The sequence below is a fragment of the Schistocerca americana genome, chromosome 5 (genome assembly GCF_021461395.2).
Source record: "Schistocerca americana isolate TAMUIC-IGC-003095 chromosome 5, iqSchAmer2.1, whole genome shotgun sequence".
Taxonomy (NCBI): domain Eukaryota; kingdom Metazoa; phylum Arthropoda; class Insecta; order Orthoptera; family Acrididae; genus Schistocerca; species Schistocerca americana.
This window is the reverse complement of record NC_060123.1, coordinates 595270519-595288635: the sequence shown is the minus strand read 5'-3', so window position 1 is coordinate 595288635 and position 18117 is coordinate 595270519. Positions and strand designations below refer to the sequence as shown.

The window sequence follows — 18117 nt, the reverse complement described above, 5'->3', positions numbered from 1 at the left end:
CAGTTGAGACAATGTTACTGGCACTTTTGGAATGAACAAAATTTTAAGAAATTTTGTAGGCTTTTGAATATGTTTAAAAATTCTTTTCAATGTTGTGGCGAGGAAATCATTTTGCCTGTTTTATTTACAGTGTGCAGGGTCTCATTTTTCAGTGATAAGTAGAAACAATTTCCTTTTAATGTGTGGCAAAAGTCAGATTGAATTTAACTTAAAAATAAAAATACTTGAGAAACTACAAAACTTTCATCCCCCAAGAAAGGAACCAATAGTTCTGATATGTAGCAAGTTTCTTGTACATTTATATGTGTATATTGGCAGTACTACTATATACAATTTTTGTGGTATTTCATCGCAGACACAGTGTTTTAACAGTGCACTACAAGCAGAGATTAAACTAGAGACCAAATTGAGGAAGCATACTAATCTCTGCCAGAGCAAAGGTACTTTGGAGTAACCAGTGATGTTGGATGTTGATCTCCAGCTATTTGCTTGTGTTTCATTTCTTGTATAACTACAATGTGACTGCTGCATGACATCACTAAAACATAAAAAGAAAATGCTTTTCAATTCTGCTTCGACACCCGTCTATTACATCACATAGTGACGTAAGGTTCAAAACTAGAAATAAGTTTATAATTCCTTATCATGTACAAACCAATGGAATTTTTCCCCTAATTACAACATGGTAGGTGATGCAGGTGATAGGGATCTGCAGGGATACAAAGTTCTGTTGTCAGGGATCAAAGTTCTACTTCCAGGGATAGCATAGGGATCACTAGGAGTATCCCAAGTGCACAAAGCTGGGAAATGCAAATGGGTTAGACCAAAGCAGGTTCTGAACATTTGTAATAATCAAGTGAAAACTGGCAAATGTATTCATTCAGCTCTGTTCAAAAAATTCCAGAACATAAGTAATTTTGCGCCAATGGTGTGTTGGAGCAAAATGCGGTTGGCATCCCTGCAGATTCCTTTGTTTAATCTGTAACTGCCAGACATTTCATTGTTGCATGCCTGTATTGAGTAGAAAGTTGTGTTGCACAGTTTACGAATTACGAGGTGGCAGAGTCAGAGGATCAGCGCTTCATTATTAAATTTTGTGTGAAACTCAAGAAAACCATTACTGAGATACACCAAATGATGCAGGAAGCCTACAGTGATGAGTTCTTAAGCCGTACTTGGTGCTGTGATGGTTCACATGGTTTAAAAATGACCGGGCAGAAGTAAGATGATTCTTATTCAGGATGCCATTTGATGTCATGCTGATAGTTTGCTTTGACTTTGAATGATTAGTTCATCATGAATTCATGCCACAGGGACAAACTGTTAATTGATGGTACTATCGGGATGTGTTGCAGTGCTTGCAAGAATAAGTGAGAAGGAAATGGGCTGAAGTGTGGCAAGAGATTTCATGGCTCTTGCACATTCATCCCTGTTGTTTTAAGATTTTTGGGCAAAAAATGAAATCACTGTGCCACCTCAGCCTCCATACTCTCGAGATCTGGCTTCTGTGGACTTTGGAAATAAAGAAAAGTTGAAAACCGCATTGAAAGGACAAAGATTTGCAATGGTAGACTAGATAAAAATAAATTCGCAGGTGGCATATCATGCAGTCCAGAAAGAGGCATGCCAGGACTACTTCCAGAAGTGGAAACGGCATTGGGAGTGGTGTATCAATTGTGGAGGAGAGTATTTTAAAGGAAACCATGCACAATAAGTAAAAGATAAATACAGAAAAATTTTGTGTACAAGGTTCCGGAATTTTTTGAACAGACCATGTATATGTGTGGATTAACATGAGGAGGACAATGTGATGTAGATGGGAGAGAAAGTGTTGAAGTTGTGAAGGAACGAAGATGGTGTGTCACCAAACCCCTAGTCTGGTTCAGGTCCATCAGGGCCAAGACCCTATCTTTATTCTGCCACAACCTCAACAGCTTCTCTCCCATCTGCATCACGTGGTCCTCCTCAACAACACTTGTCACCTTCCTAGATGTTGACCCTCCTCCTGTGTGATGGCTCCATCCACACCTCTGTCCCCATTAAACACACCAACCACCAACAGTACCTGCATTTTGACAGCTGCCATCCCTTTCACAGCAAAAAATTCCTCCCATATAGCCTGGCTACCCGGGGACGGCATATCTGCAGTGACAAAAACTCCCTTGCTTAGTGTGGTGAAGCTCGCTCCAGGCACCACTCCCCTCCCCCAGACCTAGTTCGCAGACGGATCTCCTGTGCCATTTCCCCTCACATCCCCAATCCTCCCACCACCCCCAAGAACCAGCCATAAATGAGTGTCCCCTTCATCACCCAGTACCACCACAGACTGTAACAACTGAACCACATCCTTCACCAGGGCTTTGGTTACCTATAGTTTCTTGAAACAAGGGACATATATTTCCCACCCTTCCTAAAGTGGTGTTCCATCCTCCACCCAGTCTCCACAACATCCTAGTCCATCCCTATGCCACTCCTAATGCCAACACCTTGCCAAAAGGATTGTATGCCTGTTCAAAACCCAGGTGCAAAACCTGCCCAATCCACCCAGCCAGTCCTGTCACCAGTTTGTCCTACCCTATCAGGGGCTGGCCCCCTGTGAATGCAGCCACATCATTTACCAGTTCTTCTGCAATCTTGCACAGCTTTTTATATCAGTATGACTACCAACCAACTGTCCACCAGGGTGAACAGCCACTGCCAGTGACCAAGAGCAAAGTAGAGTGGCAGAGCGTGCAGCTAAACATAACACTCTTGATTTCAATGATTGCTTTGCTACCCGAGCCATCTGGATCTTTCCCTCCACCACCAGCTTTTCTGAACTGCGCAGGTGGACGTTATCCTTAAACCCCATTCTCCGCTTCCATAATTATCCTGCCCTCAACCTATGGAACGTACTATCCCCACACTCTTCATCCAATAGCTTCCACCCACTCTGACCTATCATCTCCTCCCCATTCTCATATTCCACCTTGTTTACTTGCAGCTCTCTACCAACGCATCCACCCATCTTTCCCCGCTCCTCTCCTTTTTTGCTACTTTTTTCCCCACCTCCCTAACCCATGGCCTCCTGACGCTGTGCCTGTTGGCAGTCTAGTCCCTGCACAATACACCAGACAGCATTTTTCTCTGTCTGCACCCTTACACTACTATCCCTGCCCCCTTGCCTTACGAGGGTCACTCCAAAAGAAATGCACACTATTTTTGTAAAAATACAGTTTTTGTTCTGCATGTGTGAAAGTCTCACAGTGTGTAGATACATCCTTCCCACTTGATTTCAATCTTAGTTCAACCTGTTCCTGTGAGTGGCACCATCACAGCATGTCTTCAAGATGGCTGCTAGACTTGACATTCGTCAGAAGCAACGTGATGTCATAGAATTCTTGTGCTGTGAAAATGAGACAGTGGGAAATATCCACAAGAGGTTGAAAGAGGTGTATGGAGATGCTGCTGTCGATCGCAGTACACTTAGTCGGTGGGCAAGCTGGTTACAGGCAGGATGTTGACAGTGGCTAAAGAAAAACAGTATACAGCGAACTTTTGGACAGTACAAGAATCGTGGAGATGAATTTCTTGGAAGAATTGTGACAGGTGATGAAACATGACTCCATCATTTTTCACCGGAGACGAAGAGGAAATCAATGGAGTGGCATCATGCAAATTCACCCAAGAAAAAAAATTCAAAACGACACCTTCTGCTAGAAAAGTTATGGCTACGCTGTTTTTCGATTCCGAAGGACTCTTTCTTGTGGACATCATGCCAAGTGGAACCACCATAAATTCTGATGCATATGTGACAACACTGAAGAAACATCAAGCTTGACTGAGTCGTGTTCGACCACATTGGCAAAAGCAGGATGTTTTGCTGTTGCACGACAATGCACAGCCACATGTCAGTCAAAAAACCATGGAAGTGATCACAAAACTCAGATGGACAACACTGAAACACCCGCCTTACAGTCCTGACCTGGCTCCATGTGATTATCATCTCTTTGGGAAACTGAAAGACCCTTCATGGAACAAGGTTTGTAGATGATGACTCCCTTGCGCACGCTGCCAAACAGTGGCTCCAACAGGTTGGTCCAGAATTTTACCGTGCGGGTATACAGGTGCTGGATCCAAGGTGGCATGAGGCAGTTGAGAGGGATGGAAATTATGTGGAGAAATGAAAATATTGTTCCTAAAGGATGTATCTACACACTGTAAAACTTTCAAACATGTAGAATAAAAGATGGATTTTAAAAAAATAATGTGCATTTCTTTTGGAGTGACCCTCGTATTAGAAAATATCATACGGAAGGGATTGAGAATTACGATCATTATTTTGAAGAAGAACAGACTTGTTTCAGAGGCAACAGAGGAACAATTGAGCTAGGTTTTGCCATTAAACAACTAATAGTAAAGTACTGGGAACAAGAGGAAGATCTGACTGTAGTGATTTTAGACATAGAAAAAGCCTATGACATTGCAGGGAACAAAATGTGGGAATACTAGCATAAACTAGAGGTTTTAAGTTCTCTAGTTTGAAAGATCCAATTGCTGTACAGAAACTATGAAAGTTGTACAAGTAGGAAATGGTTGATTAGATCAAAGAAAAAGAGTACAGCAAGGCAGTGCACTATCTTCACTACTTTTTATTGCACTCATGCGTGCAATTATTAAAGAAATTAAGGTTGTAGAATCTCGAGATTTGATTGCATTAGTTTTTGCAGATGATGAAGCCGACTGGAGAGAGACAGAGCAAGGGGTTCATTGGAAATTAGATTGCTGGAATAACAAATTTAATTAGTACAAACTAACTGCAAATAAGAAGAAAACAGTAGCAATGAAATTGAGCAAAACACACAGTCAATGTAACGTCAAACTTCATGGAGAAAGAAGTGGAAAGCTTCAGTTATCTTGGAAGTACTGAAACAAACCAGGGTATTGCCAAGCTAACAGTCCAAAACAATGTGTCAAAAAGAGTCCATGTTATTCCTCAAGTATGAAATCAAGTGTGGGATGAAGCAGTTTCTGTAAAAGCTAAACAGTGTACAAATCATACATTGTGCGGAACATGACATACTGCTTGGAGATGTGTGTGTCATCAAAAATAGACAGCAACAAACTACAGGCATGCAAAATGAAATTTTTGTGATCTGCTGCACAAAAAAAAAGACGAGACCAAATAAGAAATGAATGCATTAGGAACGATGTGCAAGTGACCTTCACAATGAAGGAAAGACTACATAAACATTGCACGGTTGAAATGAGTTGGGCATGTGCAAAGGATCCATGAGGCTAGAACTGCTAGACATTCAAATTTTCAATTAGCTTTGTTTGACACCAGATCGTAAACACCAGTTTTTTTATTATAGCCAATTGCACATCTACACTCCAACACGAAATTTGCTGACCTTGTCTGATCTGTTTGAGGATGTCCTTCGCTGATGAGTGTAATTGAGCTATGACTAACCTCCACATGTTCTCAGTTGGACGATTAGTGTTCACACGCAGTGTATTTGGCCTTGATGCAGAAACTCTTTTGGTGAGTTAAGATTCCACTTCTTGATCATGTCCATCCCAGCTTTTTTGTGGTCAGATTATTCTGTCCTTGCCTACAAGCACTATGCATATTAATTTTTTGCGTTTCGCATCTGTCCATTGATACCTCTACCAATGATGATATTTTCCTTTAAGTTTGGGTGTAGTGTCTCAAATCCTCCTGTAATTAATCTTTTTCAGCATCAGGGCATCCAGTTTGTGGGGCATAACAGAATGTTATTCACATATCCAGACTTGTGTTGTCTCAATGAAGGAATGCTATCTGGTTATCTAGTTACTTTAACATATAAAAAGTCCTATAACTTGTGGCTCATTACCTCTGTTGTACCATTGCTGACAATAGTAGTACACTGAGCGAGGTGGCGCAGTGGTTAGCACACTGGACTCGCATTCGGGAGGACGACGGTTCAATCCCGCATCCGGCCATCCTGATTTAGGTTTTCCGTGATTTCCCTAAATCGCTCCAGGCAAATGCCGGGATGGTTCCTTTGAAAGGGCACGGCCGACTTCGTTCCCTGTCCTTCCCTAATCCGATGACCTCACTGTTTTGTCTCTTCCCCCAAAACAATCCAATCCAATAGTAGTACAAAGTAGATGGTCTTTTAGGTATCTCTTATAGCTATGTCTTTGTGCCATCTACAAATTGAGGAGCAACATTTTTACTGTAGTAACTCTGTCAAATGCTTTTCCAAATCCACAAATGTTATTTATAATGCCTTCTGCTCGACAAGGGTGTTAAACTGTAACTAATATTCATCTTGCGAATGGTGCAGTTCTTCTTATTTCTAGGATCTCTAAGAAAACTGGAGAGGAATTCTGCCTTATTACCAACATAGCCTTATCTTCCTCGAGTTATCTGTGAGGAGGTACCTTAACAAACTTGTTTCTTCTCTCTTTTCTTTCCTGTAACTTTTTCCTGTAGATTCCTTTTGAAGATCCTTAACAAAATTTTTGCTGACTAAGTATCAGACCTCTAGTTCTGCACTCATAACATTTTTAGCATTTCTTTTTTGCAACTTATAAAGGAGGTGACCTGATAATCATTTTTTACACTGTGGCTAAATTGGTTCAAAACGTCTTTAACAGAAATGCTAAAAAAGGCTTTCTTTGTGACTAATAGTTGATCCCATATTTACTACCATAAGAGAAAAATTTTCCTGTTTCATTACTTGTTGATTGCATGTTTTTCAGGACAACATTCTTCAGTGTCTGCATGCCTAGGACGTCATCTGTGTGTTGGTGTTCGCTTATTACATGGGCTGCTGCAGCAAGATGAGCTTATTGGTTCATATCTGGATGGCGTTGAAGGTCAATATCAGCTTTTCTTGACAGGACTGCGTGATGCTGAGGATATGCTCACAATGTCGGACTCAGAGAGTAAGTACAAGTTGAAACTAAATTTCTTAAAATAGATTCTACCTATAATTTTTGTAATGCAGAACTCCACTTTATGAGACAGTTGATACAGTTTCTGTGCAAACTTTTTTCTGTTTCCTTTGTCGCCACTGCTATCTTACCCAAGCTCTGTGGAGAAATTGGGGAGGTGAGCTCCATCAGAAGGATGTGTTTTATTTGACTGAAAGTTGTTCTCTATTAAGAGAAAGACCAGTATTGTATCTAGTAAGAACATTCGTTGCATTCCTTAGTATCTGTCTCCAACCGGCATGTTTTTGTTTTAGAAGCATGCTCCTAGTGTAACTCATCCCTAATTTGTCATAAATACACATCCTTATGTACATGGCATAAATATATCTACGTATGACTGAAACGTAATAGCAGAGGGAACTGGTGTTGCAGTTTTGTCTGACATTTCTGCAGAAAAAATCACTCCAGTAAAAGATAGTCTGCAAAAAATTCATCAAAAGTGCTTCATGAATTAGCTGCGTAAATCAGACTTACAAACACGTACTGTACTCTGTTCATCATAAGAATAAGTCTGATGCAAACAAACACAAACACAATCACTGGTCAGAATTCGCAGCACACATACACTGGTGCTTTTACACTCTTGGATGTATATGTATTAGGAATCATTAAATGAAAATGTAAGATATTCTAATCTATAAACATCCATAAATGTTTATCTTAACCACACTTTGTCCACGTAGTTTTTATTTCAAAAATCATGTACAGCCACAGTCTCTGTACTATTGTGCTCTGATTGTCACACTGTTAATACACAGTGTGAAAATGGCTGAGGCTGCTTCCTGCTCCGTAGTAGAGCACCCATGTGGAACACGGTTAAAAAGTGTCAAGAAATAGGTTGTTCTTAATGTTTTTCATAAAGTTACAGAAAAGTCGGCTTTGAAGTTTTCTGAAGGACTGTATTTGATACAGCTGGGATACACTGGATGTGTAGCAAAATCAGTAGTTTAGTAGATTTTTCATTCAATTTGAAACACCTACATCTCCTAAATCTCATTATCATTTTTTATGAATAATGCACAACTTCTTGTTTGTAATTACATGTTGCATGCGAAATTCCTGTTTTCCTTTAAAATATAAATTCTTAATTATTGATATTTCATGAAAGATTGTTAATAAAGGTTGCTTAAATTGAGAAAACACAACAATTTAATTTTTTTAGGGCAGAAATGAAAAACCAGCTACTCTTTATTTAGACTGTGTTCATTATTTTATATCACAGATGTAGTCTCAGATGAACCAGAATGATAAGTGTTGCAGAAACATGAAAAACAATCATTTTCACAGCATCAAGCACACCACACAAATTCTGCATTTTTACATTTGCCACTGTACCATTATGATATGAACCCAACAGAACTGATCTCAAGCCAAGTTAAGGTATTTTTCATGAGAAATAACAAGACTGTAAAGCTGCCAGACATACTGGAACTATTTCACACAGCTTTTTCGTATGTCACTGCCGAACACTGGAGGGATATAGAATGGCATGTCACACAACAAGAGTAGAAAATGCAACGCCTGGATCACTTTGTGGATTCTGTTGTTGGTCGACTCATTATCAATGTAGCAGATGACAGTTCCAGAACTGAATTGTATTTCTCGAATTCGGATAAGGAAGGAGCTAAGAGATTACCAGATGACGTGATTGTAATTAATACCTTCAGTGGCATTAGTATTCAACGGTACGGTGAAATCCCTGCAGTATGCTTTTGAATCACACTTAGCTCTCTCGGAAAAATTACCCTGTGTTTAAGTTAGCAATTTTCATCACTCTTGTTTGTAATTAGAATACTATGTTAGGTGAGAACAAGAGCATTTTATGCTTTCCGTATGGTAACCTAAGAAGCACGCAATAGTGCTGGAGTTTTGCTGAACATTATTTCATTCTCTTTAAAAATTAAATTGCACTTGAAGCTATATTGTTTCTCTGTGTGTCTGTTTTTACATCTGAACTGTGACTGCTCACATCATTGCAGGGTAATTGGATCAGTTGGCCGGCCAGTACTGTCCAAGTTAAATGCAACCTGTAAAGTTGTTGTTCCACATTATCCCTCAGTCTGTGTCTGTAACACAGCATAAAACGTATCCTTATAATCACATTTGACTGTACTGGACACGACATAGCTTCTGACCCACGTGAAATGAAATCCAGTGAAATTCAAGCAAATGTGGAAGAATACATGGTATAATGTATACATGAGGTTTATTCTTACAATGAATGCAGTATAGACCTGCTATACTTTGACCAATATGTATATGCATCTATTGATTTGTCTAGGAAAAAATCTACGACAGTGTGGCCAGCACTGTTAATTAACTCTGAATTACATTAATTTTACTCGAGACGTGTATTGTGATTTCTCTTTCAAGTTATTAGCTCTCTGCTTGTCCCTTCATTCAGTGTGTAACAGAGCCATTATTCAGAGTGTATCGCATTTCCGCTCACATGAATTTTCTTTCACTGAAGTCTATGGAGCAATCAGTTTGCAAGAAGTATCAACGAGAGAAGGAGGTCATCACAAAGTAATAGCTGCATCACATTGCACGTATAAAGTACCACTGAAAAATGCCTGTATCCTTTTAATAGGTCACTGCCACCATGCCTTGAATGAGCCAGTCAAAACATGCAATGAATAACTATCGTATTTTAAATTCTTGTTTCATATCTCTCTAAAACTGAAGTTACTTGGAGGTGAATTAACTTGTATTCTCTGATGGCATAGTATCAGGCTCTTTTATTATTATTTAAACCAAAAATACCTCTGCATACAACAGAATACTATTTCTGTTTTGATAGAAGAAAAAAGAATGGATTTCCCTAAAGAAATCTGACAGGGAATCATAAAGTCATAAACAAGGCTGCAGAATAAGTACTTACTTCCTCAGTACCCAGAATGACTCACACCTCCCTGTATCTATAGAAAGCCTTCCATTTAATGGTTCAAATGGCTCTGAGCACTATGGGACTACTGAAACCTAACTAACCTAAGGACATCACACACATCCATGCCCGAAGCAGGATTCGAACCTGCGACCGTAGCGGTCACGCGGTTCCAGACTGAAGCGCCTTTAACCACATGGCCACACCGGCCGGCCCTTCCATTTAATATCTTTGGAAAAAACTAATTTACTTTTCCCTCTTTTTAGCATATTAAGAAAAAATTAACCATTCAGCAAGCCTATTAAAAATAGTCAATACTAAGGCACGTAGGAATTTGCAAGAGGGAAACGTACAGCAGTTCTCTTCATGATGAAGTAGCTGTATCAGTTATCAGTTCTCAGCTCTCAGCATAAGTATTTCATTAGGAGAGTCAAAATCCTGCTTCGTTTAGTAACAGCATTTGTCATGAAGTGAATAGAAATACACTGTCACTTTGTGTTTTTTAAAAAGCCTATTACCATATTATCTAGGATCCATTGAATAAACAGTTTCCTATACATAGTTAGCCATCAACTTCATTGTTGGCTTTTTGAAAATTCTTTCCAAAGTAAGTAACTGCATTGGACCTCATTTTTGAAATTCACTGTGAATTAAAAAGAAAGAAATAAGAAACACAAATAATTGTTCTATACATCTCTCACTTTCAACAGCAACAACATCAACCATTATCATAAAATGTAATTTTATGTGCATGGTGCTAAATCTCGTAGTTGTATTGTACAAATCAGAATGTGTGTCATAATGATAGTGAAACCATATTCGGTAATGGTTATTGATACAGATTCATTTTTGCCCTGCAGAAAAATGCCTGAAGGAGCTCCTGGAAGTGGAAATAGTAACCAGTGATGGGGTGATTGCAGTTCCCATAGGAGATGAGGACAGTGAAACTTCTTCAATGAAAACTACTATAGTGGAAAAGAAGGATGATGATAGTCTTTGGGAGAATATGAACACCTTGCTTCAGTGGGATACCAAGATAAAACCTAAAAGCGTTTAGTTATTTGCTTCCTCATGGAAATAGGTTCCAGGGAATGGATACCAAAGCAGTGAAAACTACTGACGTTGCAGCTGCATTAAGGTGCAAGAAAATGAATTCATTGAGAACTCCTTGGGGATAAAGCATACACAGTTTAGCATGCTAATAAACTTTTATAATATCTATGTAATTTGAACTTATCTTTGGTTGATGATAATTTGCTGCTGTGCAAGCAACTGTACAAGAACATCCAATGTGAGAAAACTAAACACTGTGAAAACTACAGATGTGTGAATGTAACCATTATTGCTGTGCAATTTTTTTGAATAATCAGTTAAAGTCTGTTACCTGTTGGGGTTCATTTTGCTGTGTTGTTGGTTACTTGAGGATATGTATTCAAAGGTTTCAGCCAAAATTGGTCTGAATCATGTAATTACAAGCTTCAGTAACCAAATACTTTGAGGCAACACATCCTGTCAAAAAGAAATTACATTTTGAAGACTCCTTCTAAAGGAATATTATTTGCGGTATTGGTTACCTAAATCACTATCATTGTATCACATCAGTTTATTTATTTTTATGTAATGGGACCATTTATAATGATTTATGGTATATAGAACCAGAGCATTTAATGCAAGAGCTATACTGTTGTGTAAAACAGTTGTTTGGAAATTGGTTAATCAAAATTGAAATTCTGACAATACTTCCTACTTTATCAATACAAATTCTGTTCAAAGATATATCAAGACAGTCTGAATACAAATTGATCCCTGTAAATGTTATCCAAGTTCAGGGATGTTAAATATCTCATACATCACTGATGCATAATTATTCTGGATTATAAAGTAAGCAGAGAGATGCTCATACTTAGAAAACACATTCTTAATTCAGAGGACGCCTGCATTTTATGTCGTGATGAGGTAAATGAGCTTCCAGTTAACTGTGATATCTTCAGAAGTATTGTTTATACTGTAACATTTCAACAGAAGTAAGTAGTGGTGAAATATTGTACATATTGTAAATAAGAGCTCTCTTCAACTACTTAAATCTTCATGAATTAAAGGAAGTGACTGCTATATATTTGTGTGTGGTTTTATTTCATTTTTTTCTAAAATTACCTCTAAAAATTAGAAACCAATTGCCAGATGCTGATAGCATATGTCATGAAATGACGGTAAATACATAGAGTCATGATATTTCAATGAACATAATCAGTTTTGGAAAATATAATTGCATAGATAAAAAATCTACTTACCAAGTGGTAGCACTTGGTTAGTAGTTTTCTTATGTAGGCAATTACATTATACAGTCATAATATTGATACATTAGAGCCAACACATATTCAGCTGGGTTTCAAGTCTAATATAAAATATGGCCAACCTCCGCAGCAAGAATGTAAATACTTGCTTTGTAAATAAAACTGCCTTTTCCTGCTGCTAATTAATTTATTTATCCCATATGTGTTTTGCCTTATCTTGTTCTAAGGCATCATCAGTGGGATCTATAAGGATACAGTTTTGTTAGCTTTAGATTACGACACAGTTCAGGTCACAATTTTTTTTGTAAAAAAGTAATTACTTAAGATTTGCTGATTTGTGTTTCCTCACATCTGGTCTGGAGGTCATACTATCACTTTTATTACTACCATATAAGCACAACTTTGCATTCTGACCTTCTTTACACCGTTCACCATGTTTCTCATTCTTTCCTGTCGTGTACTATGTTCTTTTGCCACTCAATATAACTATTTCGCCGGACACTGAGTCACAATATTTACGTTGTGAAAAGCAATAATGTGTTTCCTCCTCTTTGGCATGTTTACCTACTGACTCTCAGACACACACACAGTATAAACATCATGAATAGAAGTTAGTCTTGAACATATACTTCGTACTTTGTTAGGTTGGCAACAAGTAGATAAACATGCCAAAGAGGAGGAAACACATAACTGAGACTCAATATTTACGTTGTGAAAAGCAGTGTCTAGCGAAATAGTTATATCAAGTGGCAAAAGAACTTAGTAAACCACAGGAAAGAATGAGAAACATGGTGAACAGTGTGAAGGAGGTCAGAACGCAAAGTTGTGCTTATATGGCAGTAATAAAAGTGATAGTGCGACCTCCAGACCAGATGTGAGGGAACGCAGATCAACAAATCGTAAGTAATTACTTCTTTACAAAAATATCGCGAGGAGAACCATTTCATAATCTAAAACTAATAAAACTGTACCCTTATAGATCTCACTGATGATGCCAAGATAAGGCGAAACACGAATGGGATAAATAAATTAATTAGCAGCAGGAAAAGACAGTTTTATTTACAAAACAAGTATAAAATATACTAACTTGCATACGACAGTTGGCAGAGAAAGTGACGAAGGCCAGACTTGTTCATAGAATCTAAACAAAGGTCACAATCTGCAGCATTGTTACACAATTGCTGTAAAACAATGCATGGAGCTATATATAGAAAGATTCTAAATGAAACATGTTTGTCTGTCAGAAGGATGATACATGAAGCCTTCAGTGACTACCAAATAGAATCTTATCGACAGACATCTCACAAAACATAAAGAAAGTCTGGTTATATGTAAAGGCTTTCAGGGCACCAAAGCTTGTGTACAAACACTAATGGATGATGAAGGAACTAAAATTGAGGGTACCAAATCAAAGGCACAGATGCTGAAATCCATTCTAAAATGTTCCTTTCCAAAGGCAGATACAGGAATGCTACCTCAGGTTAATTCTCAGGCCATTGCAAAGATGGATAGTATAGATATTAGTGTCAATGGCATTGAGACCCAAATGAAAAAACTAAAACTTAAACAAGGCTCCATGTCCTGAAGGAATCATCATCACATTCTACACAGAATTCCTCTTTCAACCATAACACTGTGCAATAAAATAATTTTTTTTCACTGTTACTGGGTTGAAAATATGTTCTTTAAAGTAATTTGTATGCTCTGAATACAGAAATGCAGTTGGATTTCCTCTGGCACATCAGGAAAAAAAGTTAAGTATGTGCAAAGGTTATCAAGGATATAAGAATTTTTAGCATATTACAGCCCCATCAGCAACTGTGATAGACTAATATTTTAAGGAATGAGCCTCAGTTGCACAAATTCTCTGGTCTTTACCAGGTTTTGGCTAAAGTAATCTAGCCTTTCTCAGAAGCTTAAAATTACTATAACATGCCAGAGTAAGGCACAGTCAACATTAAAATTAAAACCTATAGTACTGGTACTATAGGTTTTAATTTTAATGTTGACTGTGCCTTACTCTGGCATGTTATAGTAATTTTAAGCTTCTGAGAAAGGCTAGATTAATTTAGCCGAAACCTGGTAAAGACGAGACTTGTGCAACTGAGGATGATTCCTCAAAATATTTGTTATTGAAGGTAATGTTATTAACAATGTTGAACTGCAAATGTGAGAAATTTTAGGGAAATTAATGTGTGTACTTTGGAACGAAAACACTAAATATTATAACTAAGAAGTGAATTATAAATGTTTATTTACCTCTAAAATGAGTCAGGTGCCCTTAGTTTCACTTTTTGCTTTCCGCCTGTGAACATTTTCTGTTTCTCTCTGCAAAAACCAGCAGTAATCACTTATCATGTATGGTTTGAAACAGCCTTGATATCTTGCTTCCATGGTGGACATCTCCTGGTGGAATGTTTCACCATGCTCATCAATTACAGCTCCTATATTTGATGGAAAGGTGAGATGCGAGTGCAAAAAATGCATTTTAAGTATCTTTCACAACCGAGGTGCTGGAAGGCCGGTAGCAAGTTGTCCACAATTTCTGCATAGTTGTCTGCTCTGTGGTACCCAAGAAAGTTGTGCACGACTAGCACAAATGCCTCCCAGGCTGCAAGTTATTGATTTGAGCTCCACCAGTTTTTCACTATTTAGTGATTCTCATCATCGCAATCATTCCACAGGCAAAGAAAGCACATCCACTTTGTATACCCAGTCTGCATTCCTAACAGAAAGACTAAAACCTTCAAATCACCGTAGATATTCCAATTATACTCGGAGTACCTAATCAGTATAAAGAGAGTGTTCTTTGTTTCACAGGTTTCTTTCATTCCCATGGCATGAGCAATTGGAATTGATGGTTTGTGGTTGCCAATGTGTAGTGCTACTCATTTGTTATCTAGTTCCTTTATGAGTCCTGTCATGTCATGACAGAATCAAACACCACTTTCAACTGGATAGTGTGCTGTGAATTTCATGTGGCAATCTCGAAAATGCATACCTGTAGCACCTCTGTTGAGTAAGTTCCACTCCTTCAGTCTGGAACCTAGCAGTTCAGACTTTTTGTTTGACGGACAAATCGCAAACCAGGTCGTCCTTTTCAGATTGGCTGGTCAAATGTGGCTTTTTAATGTCAATGTCAGGATCATTCGTGTATTCCATAACTTCAGCATCATTGTCGTTACCTTCAGTATCACTTTCTTCATTGTTCATTGCATCGGATGGAGGAGGAATTGGTAGTGGGTAATCTGTGCCATGCGCCACAGGCTTTGGAGCAGACTGACAATCCAGATACACAATTTTTGACTTGTTCTTGCTCTAACTGGATATGTTGGTCAAGCAGAAACAGCAATCTGAGTGGTGATATTTCTGCTCCCGCCAAAACATGGAACCAGCAAAGGACCTATGATTTCACTTACCGTTTAACTGCTGGGTTAGGCCAGAGTAACAGACAGTGCAACAGAGATGAGAAGCCCAGGATTTTGTTTGATCTCTGATTTCACATCCGAAGTAATGTTTATAAGCTATACTTAGCTTTCTGGTCATGTTCTTGCACTGGTTGGACATCACATACTTGCCACAAATCTAGTAAAAGCAGTCCAGACAATTCACACAACTGCACCTATTCATCTTTTGTTTATTGAATCACCATATACCGAATCATCTTATACGAAATCACTTAAATGCATGTTACTGCAACTGTTGATTAATAAAACACAGAACCACACTAGCACAAACTATTCTCTAGTCACCTCTGAATCAGACTGATGGACGTACAGGAGAAATTGCACAGGAACCAATTTTATAAAACATTGAAACCTGCCTGCATGCTGTAGCTTACAGACAAGTTAGAACTTGTCACGGACTAGTTAGAACTTGTCGCAGAGTATTTAGAACTTGTCCAATTCCACCTTTTCGTTTTTACTACTGCACACATCTTTTCACAGGCACACAAAGCAGAGTAACCTTGCGAATACACACACACACACACACACACACACACACACACACACCACACCACCCAATCGCGCATCAAACACGGTTCGTTGATGCAGCTATGTATTAACCCATGTACAAGCTATTAATATCGTATGACTTCCATCTATAATTTTAAATCCATATGTCCTACAACATTTCTTACTTCGAAATCGGAATCAGTGCACCCTATTACATAACATTTACCTTATTTTCACGCAGTAGCAAATTCTTTGTTGCTTAGTGTAATACACCACAGAGCTCTTGAGGAGAAAACTGCCCAGTGGTTGGAATATAGCCCAGGTCGCAAGTGTTTAAAAAAACCTATTTATTTAACACAATACACAATGGTTAATTACACTACAAAACAGTAAATGGAGAAAAAGAACATTTTATTAAGTGTTGCAGGAGAAAAAAATGGTCAGTACTCAAGGGAGTGATCATTCAAAGTGAAAAACATAGGTTCTAAAATGCATACCTTAAGAACTACGAGCAGTTCTTAATCTTTGATACTGTTAACTAAATCTATTCTACTATAAGATCTTTGCTTTTCATATTTTGAGATGTAGTAGTATGGACTAAAACAAGGAAAAAAGTTCAATAAAAAACCGTACCTTAAGAGCTACGAGCATTTGTTCAGTAGAAGCATTGTGTTTCATAGTAGTGTTCACAGCTCTAAAGGTGTGCATTTTAGAGCCCTTGTTTACTAGACCTTTTTGCTTAGAATGATCATTTCTGTTACAGCTGTGAATACTGACCAGTCCTACTGAGACACACTGTACAAACTGATCCTGGACAGATTTGTCTATATGTACATGTATGAAGCAGAACTGGGAGTGCCTTAACAGCTTCACTCAGCTAACCACTGGCAAGTTGTTTACATTGTTGTTCTGCTTAGTGACTTGCTGCTTCATTATTATTTAATATCCGTTTTGTGTTTGAATGCTTATGTGAGTATTTCACATGTACCGACCGGCCACCCTGTCATCCTCGGCCCTTAGGCATCACTGGATAAGGAGGTGCATTTGGTCCACTGCTCTCCTGGCCGTTGTCAGTTTTTGTGACTGGTGCCGCTACTTCTTAATCAAGTAGCTCCTAATTGCCCTCACGAGGACTGAGTGCACCCCACTTGCCAACTGCATTCAGCAGACCTGGACAGTGCTAGCCCAGCCCAACAGCATTTAATTCCCCTGATCTGACGGGAACCGGTGTTATCGCTGTGGCAAGGCTGTTGGCAGGCATTTCCCCACTGCCCCTGTGGAATATAAGCTCACAATAACACATAAGCAAGAACAAAAAGTGGTAGAACCCACATCATTAAATTTAAGTACTGCACGGTGTATCGAAAAGTCTCATTCAATCTGACAAGACTGTATATCTTTCATGAATGAAGGCAGAAACTTGGGGCAAATTTTAACTTATTACTGCAAAGGTTTTATTTCAAAAAGAACCACCTGGTTACACAAGTGTGTCCGATGTGCCCTCTACTGGACACACAACATTATGTCCAGATCAATGTCGCACTTATCCCATATTTTTGCAAGCATATCTGAAGTTTGTATATTGAGAATGCGTTTTTCCTGTCACAAGCCAATGAAAGACCATCTCACACTGCTATTCTGTGCCAATGCAAGCAGCAATTTGAAAATTAACGCAGTTCACCCAAAGTTGTTGCAGAGGAGATACATAGAATCTTTCCAAACTCCACAAAACAAAGTCACATATCGTGAGATAAGGTGACCTTGGAGGCCAATGCTGCTACGTGAAATGCTTGCTCTCCTTATGTCCGATCCTTCATTGAGGCAGCCCATTATTAAGAAATGCCTTTACATGCAGGTAACAGTGTGATGGTGCTCTGGCCCGGCGAATTTCAGCCTGAGCTCATAATTGTGGAAACAAGCCAAGTCTCTAGTGTGTGAGCCACTGTACCACATTAGAAGTGCTTTTCGACAGGTATTGTGGCAGATAAAAACATGTTTTCTTTAATGCAAGTCATAG

At 38.6% G+C, this 18117-nt stretch overlaps 1 protein-coding gene across 1 annotated transcript in view; it reads left to right on the top strand.

The window, feature by feature from the left end:
* Positions 1 to 11966, top strand: part of LOC124615834 — a 128745-nt gene extending 116779 nt beyond the window's left edge. The window contains exons 17-18 of the mRNA XM_047143984.1: positions 6733 to 6918; positions 10711 to 11966. Coding sequence (XP_046999940.1) covers positions 6733 to 6918; positions 10711 to 10907 — 383 coding nt within the window. The 3' untranslated portion in view covers positions 10908 to 11966. The remainder of the gene's footprint in view (positions 1 to 6732; positions 6919 to 10710) is intronic.
* Positions 11967 to 18117: the final 6151 nt, after the last annotated feature.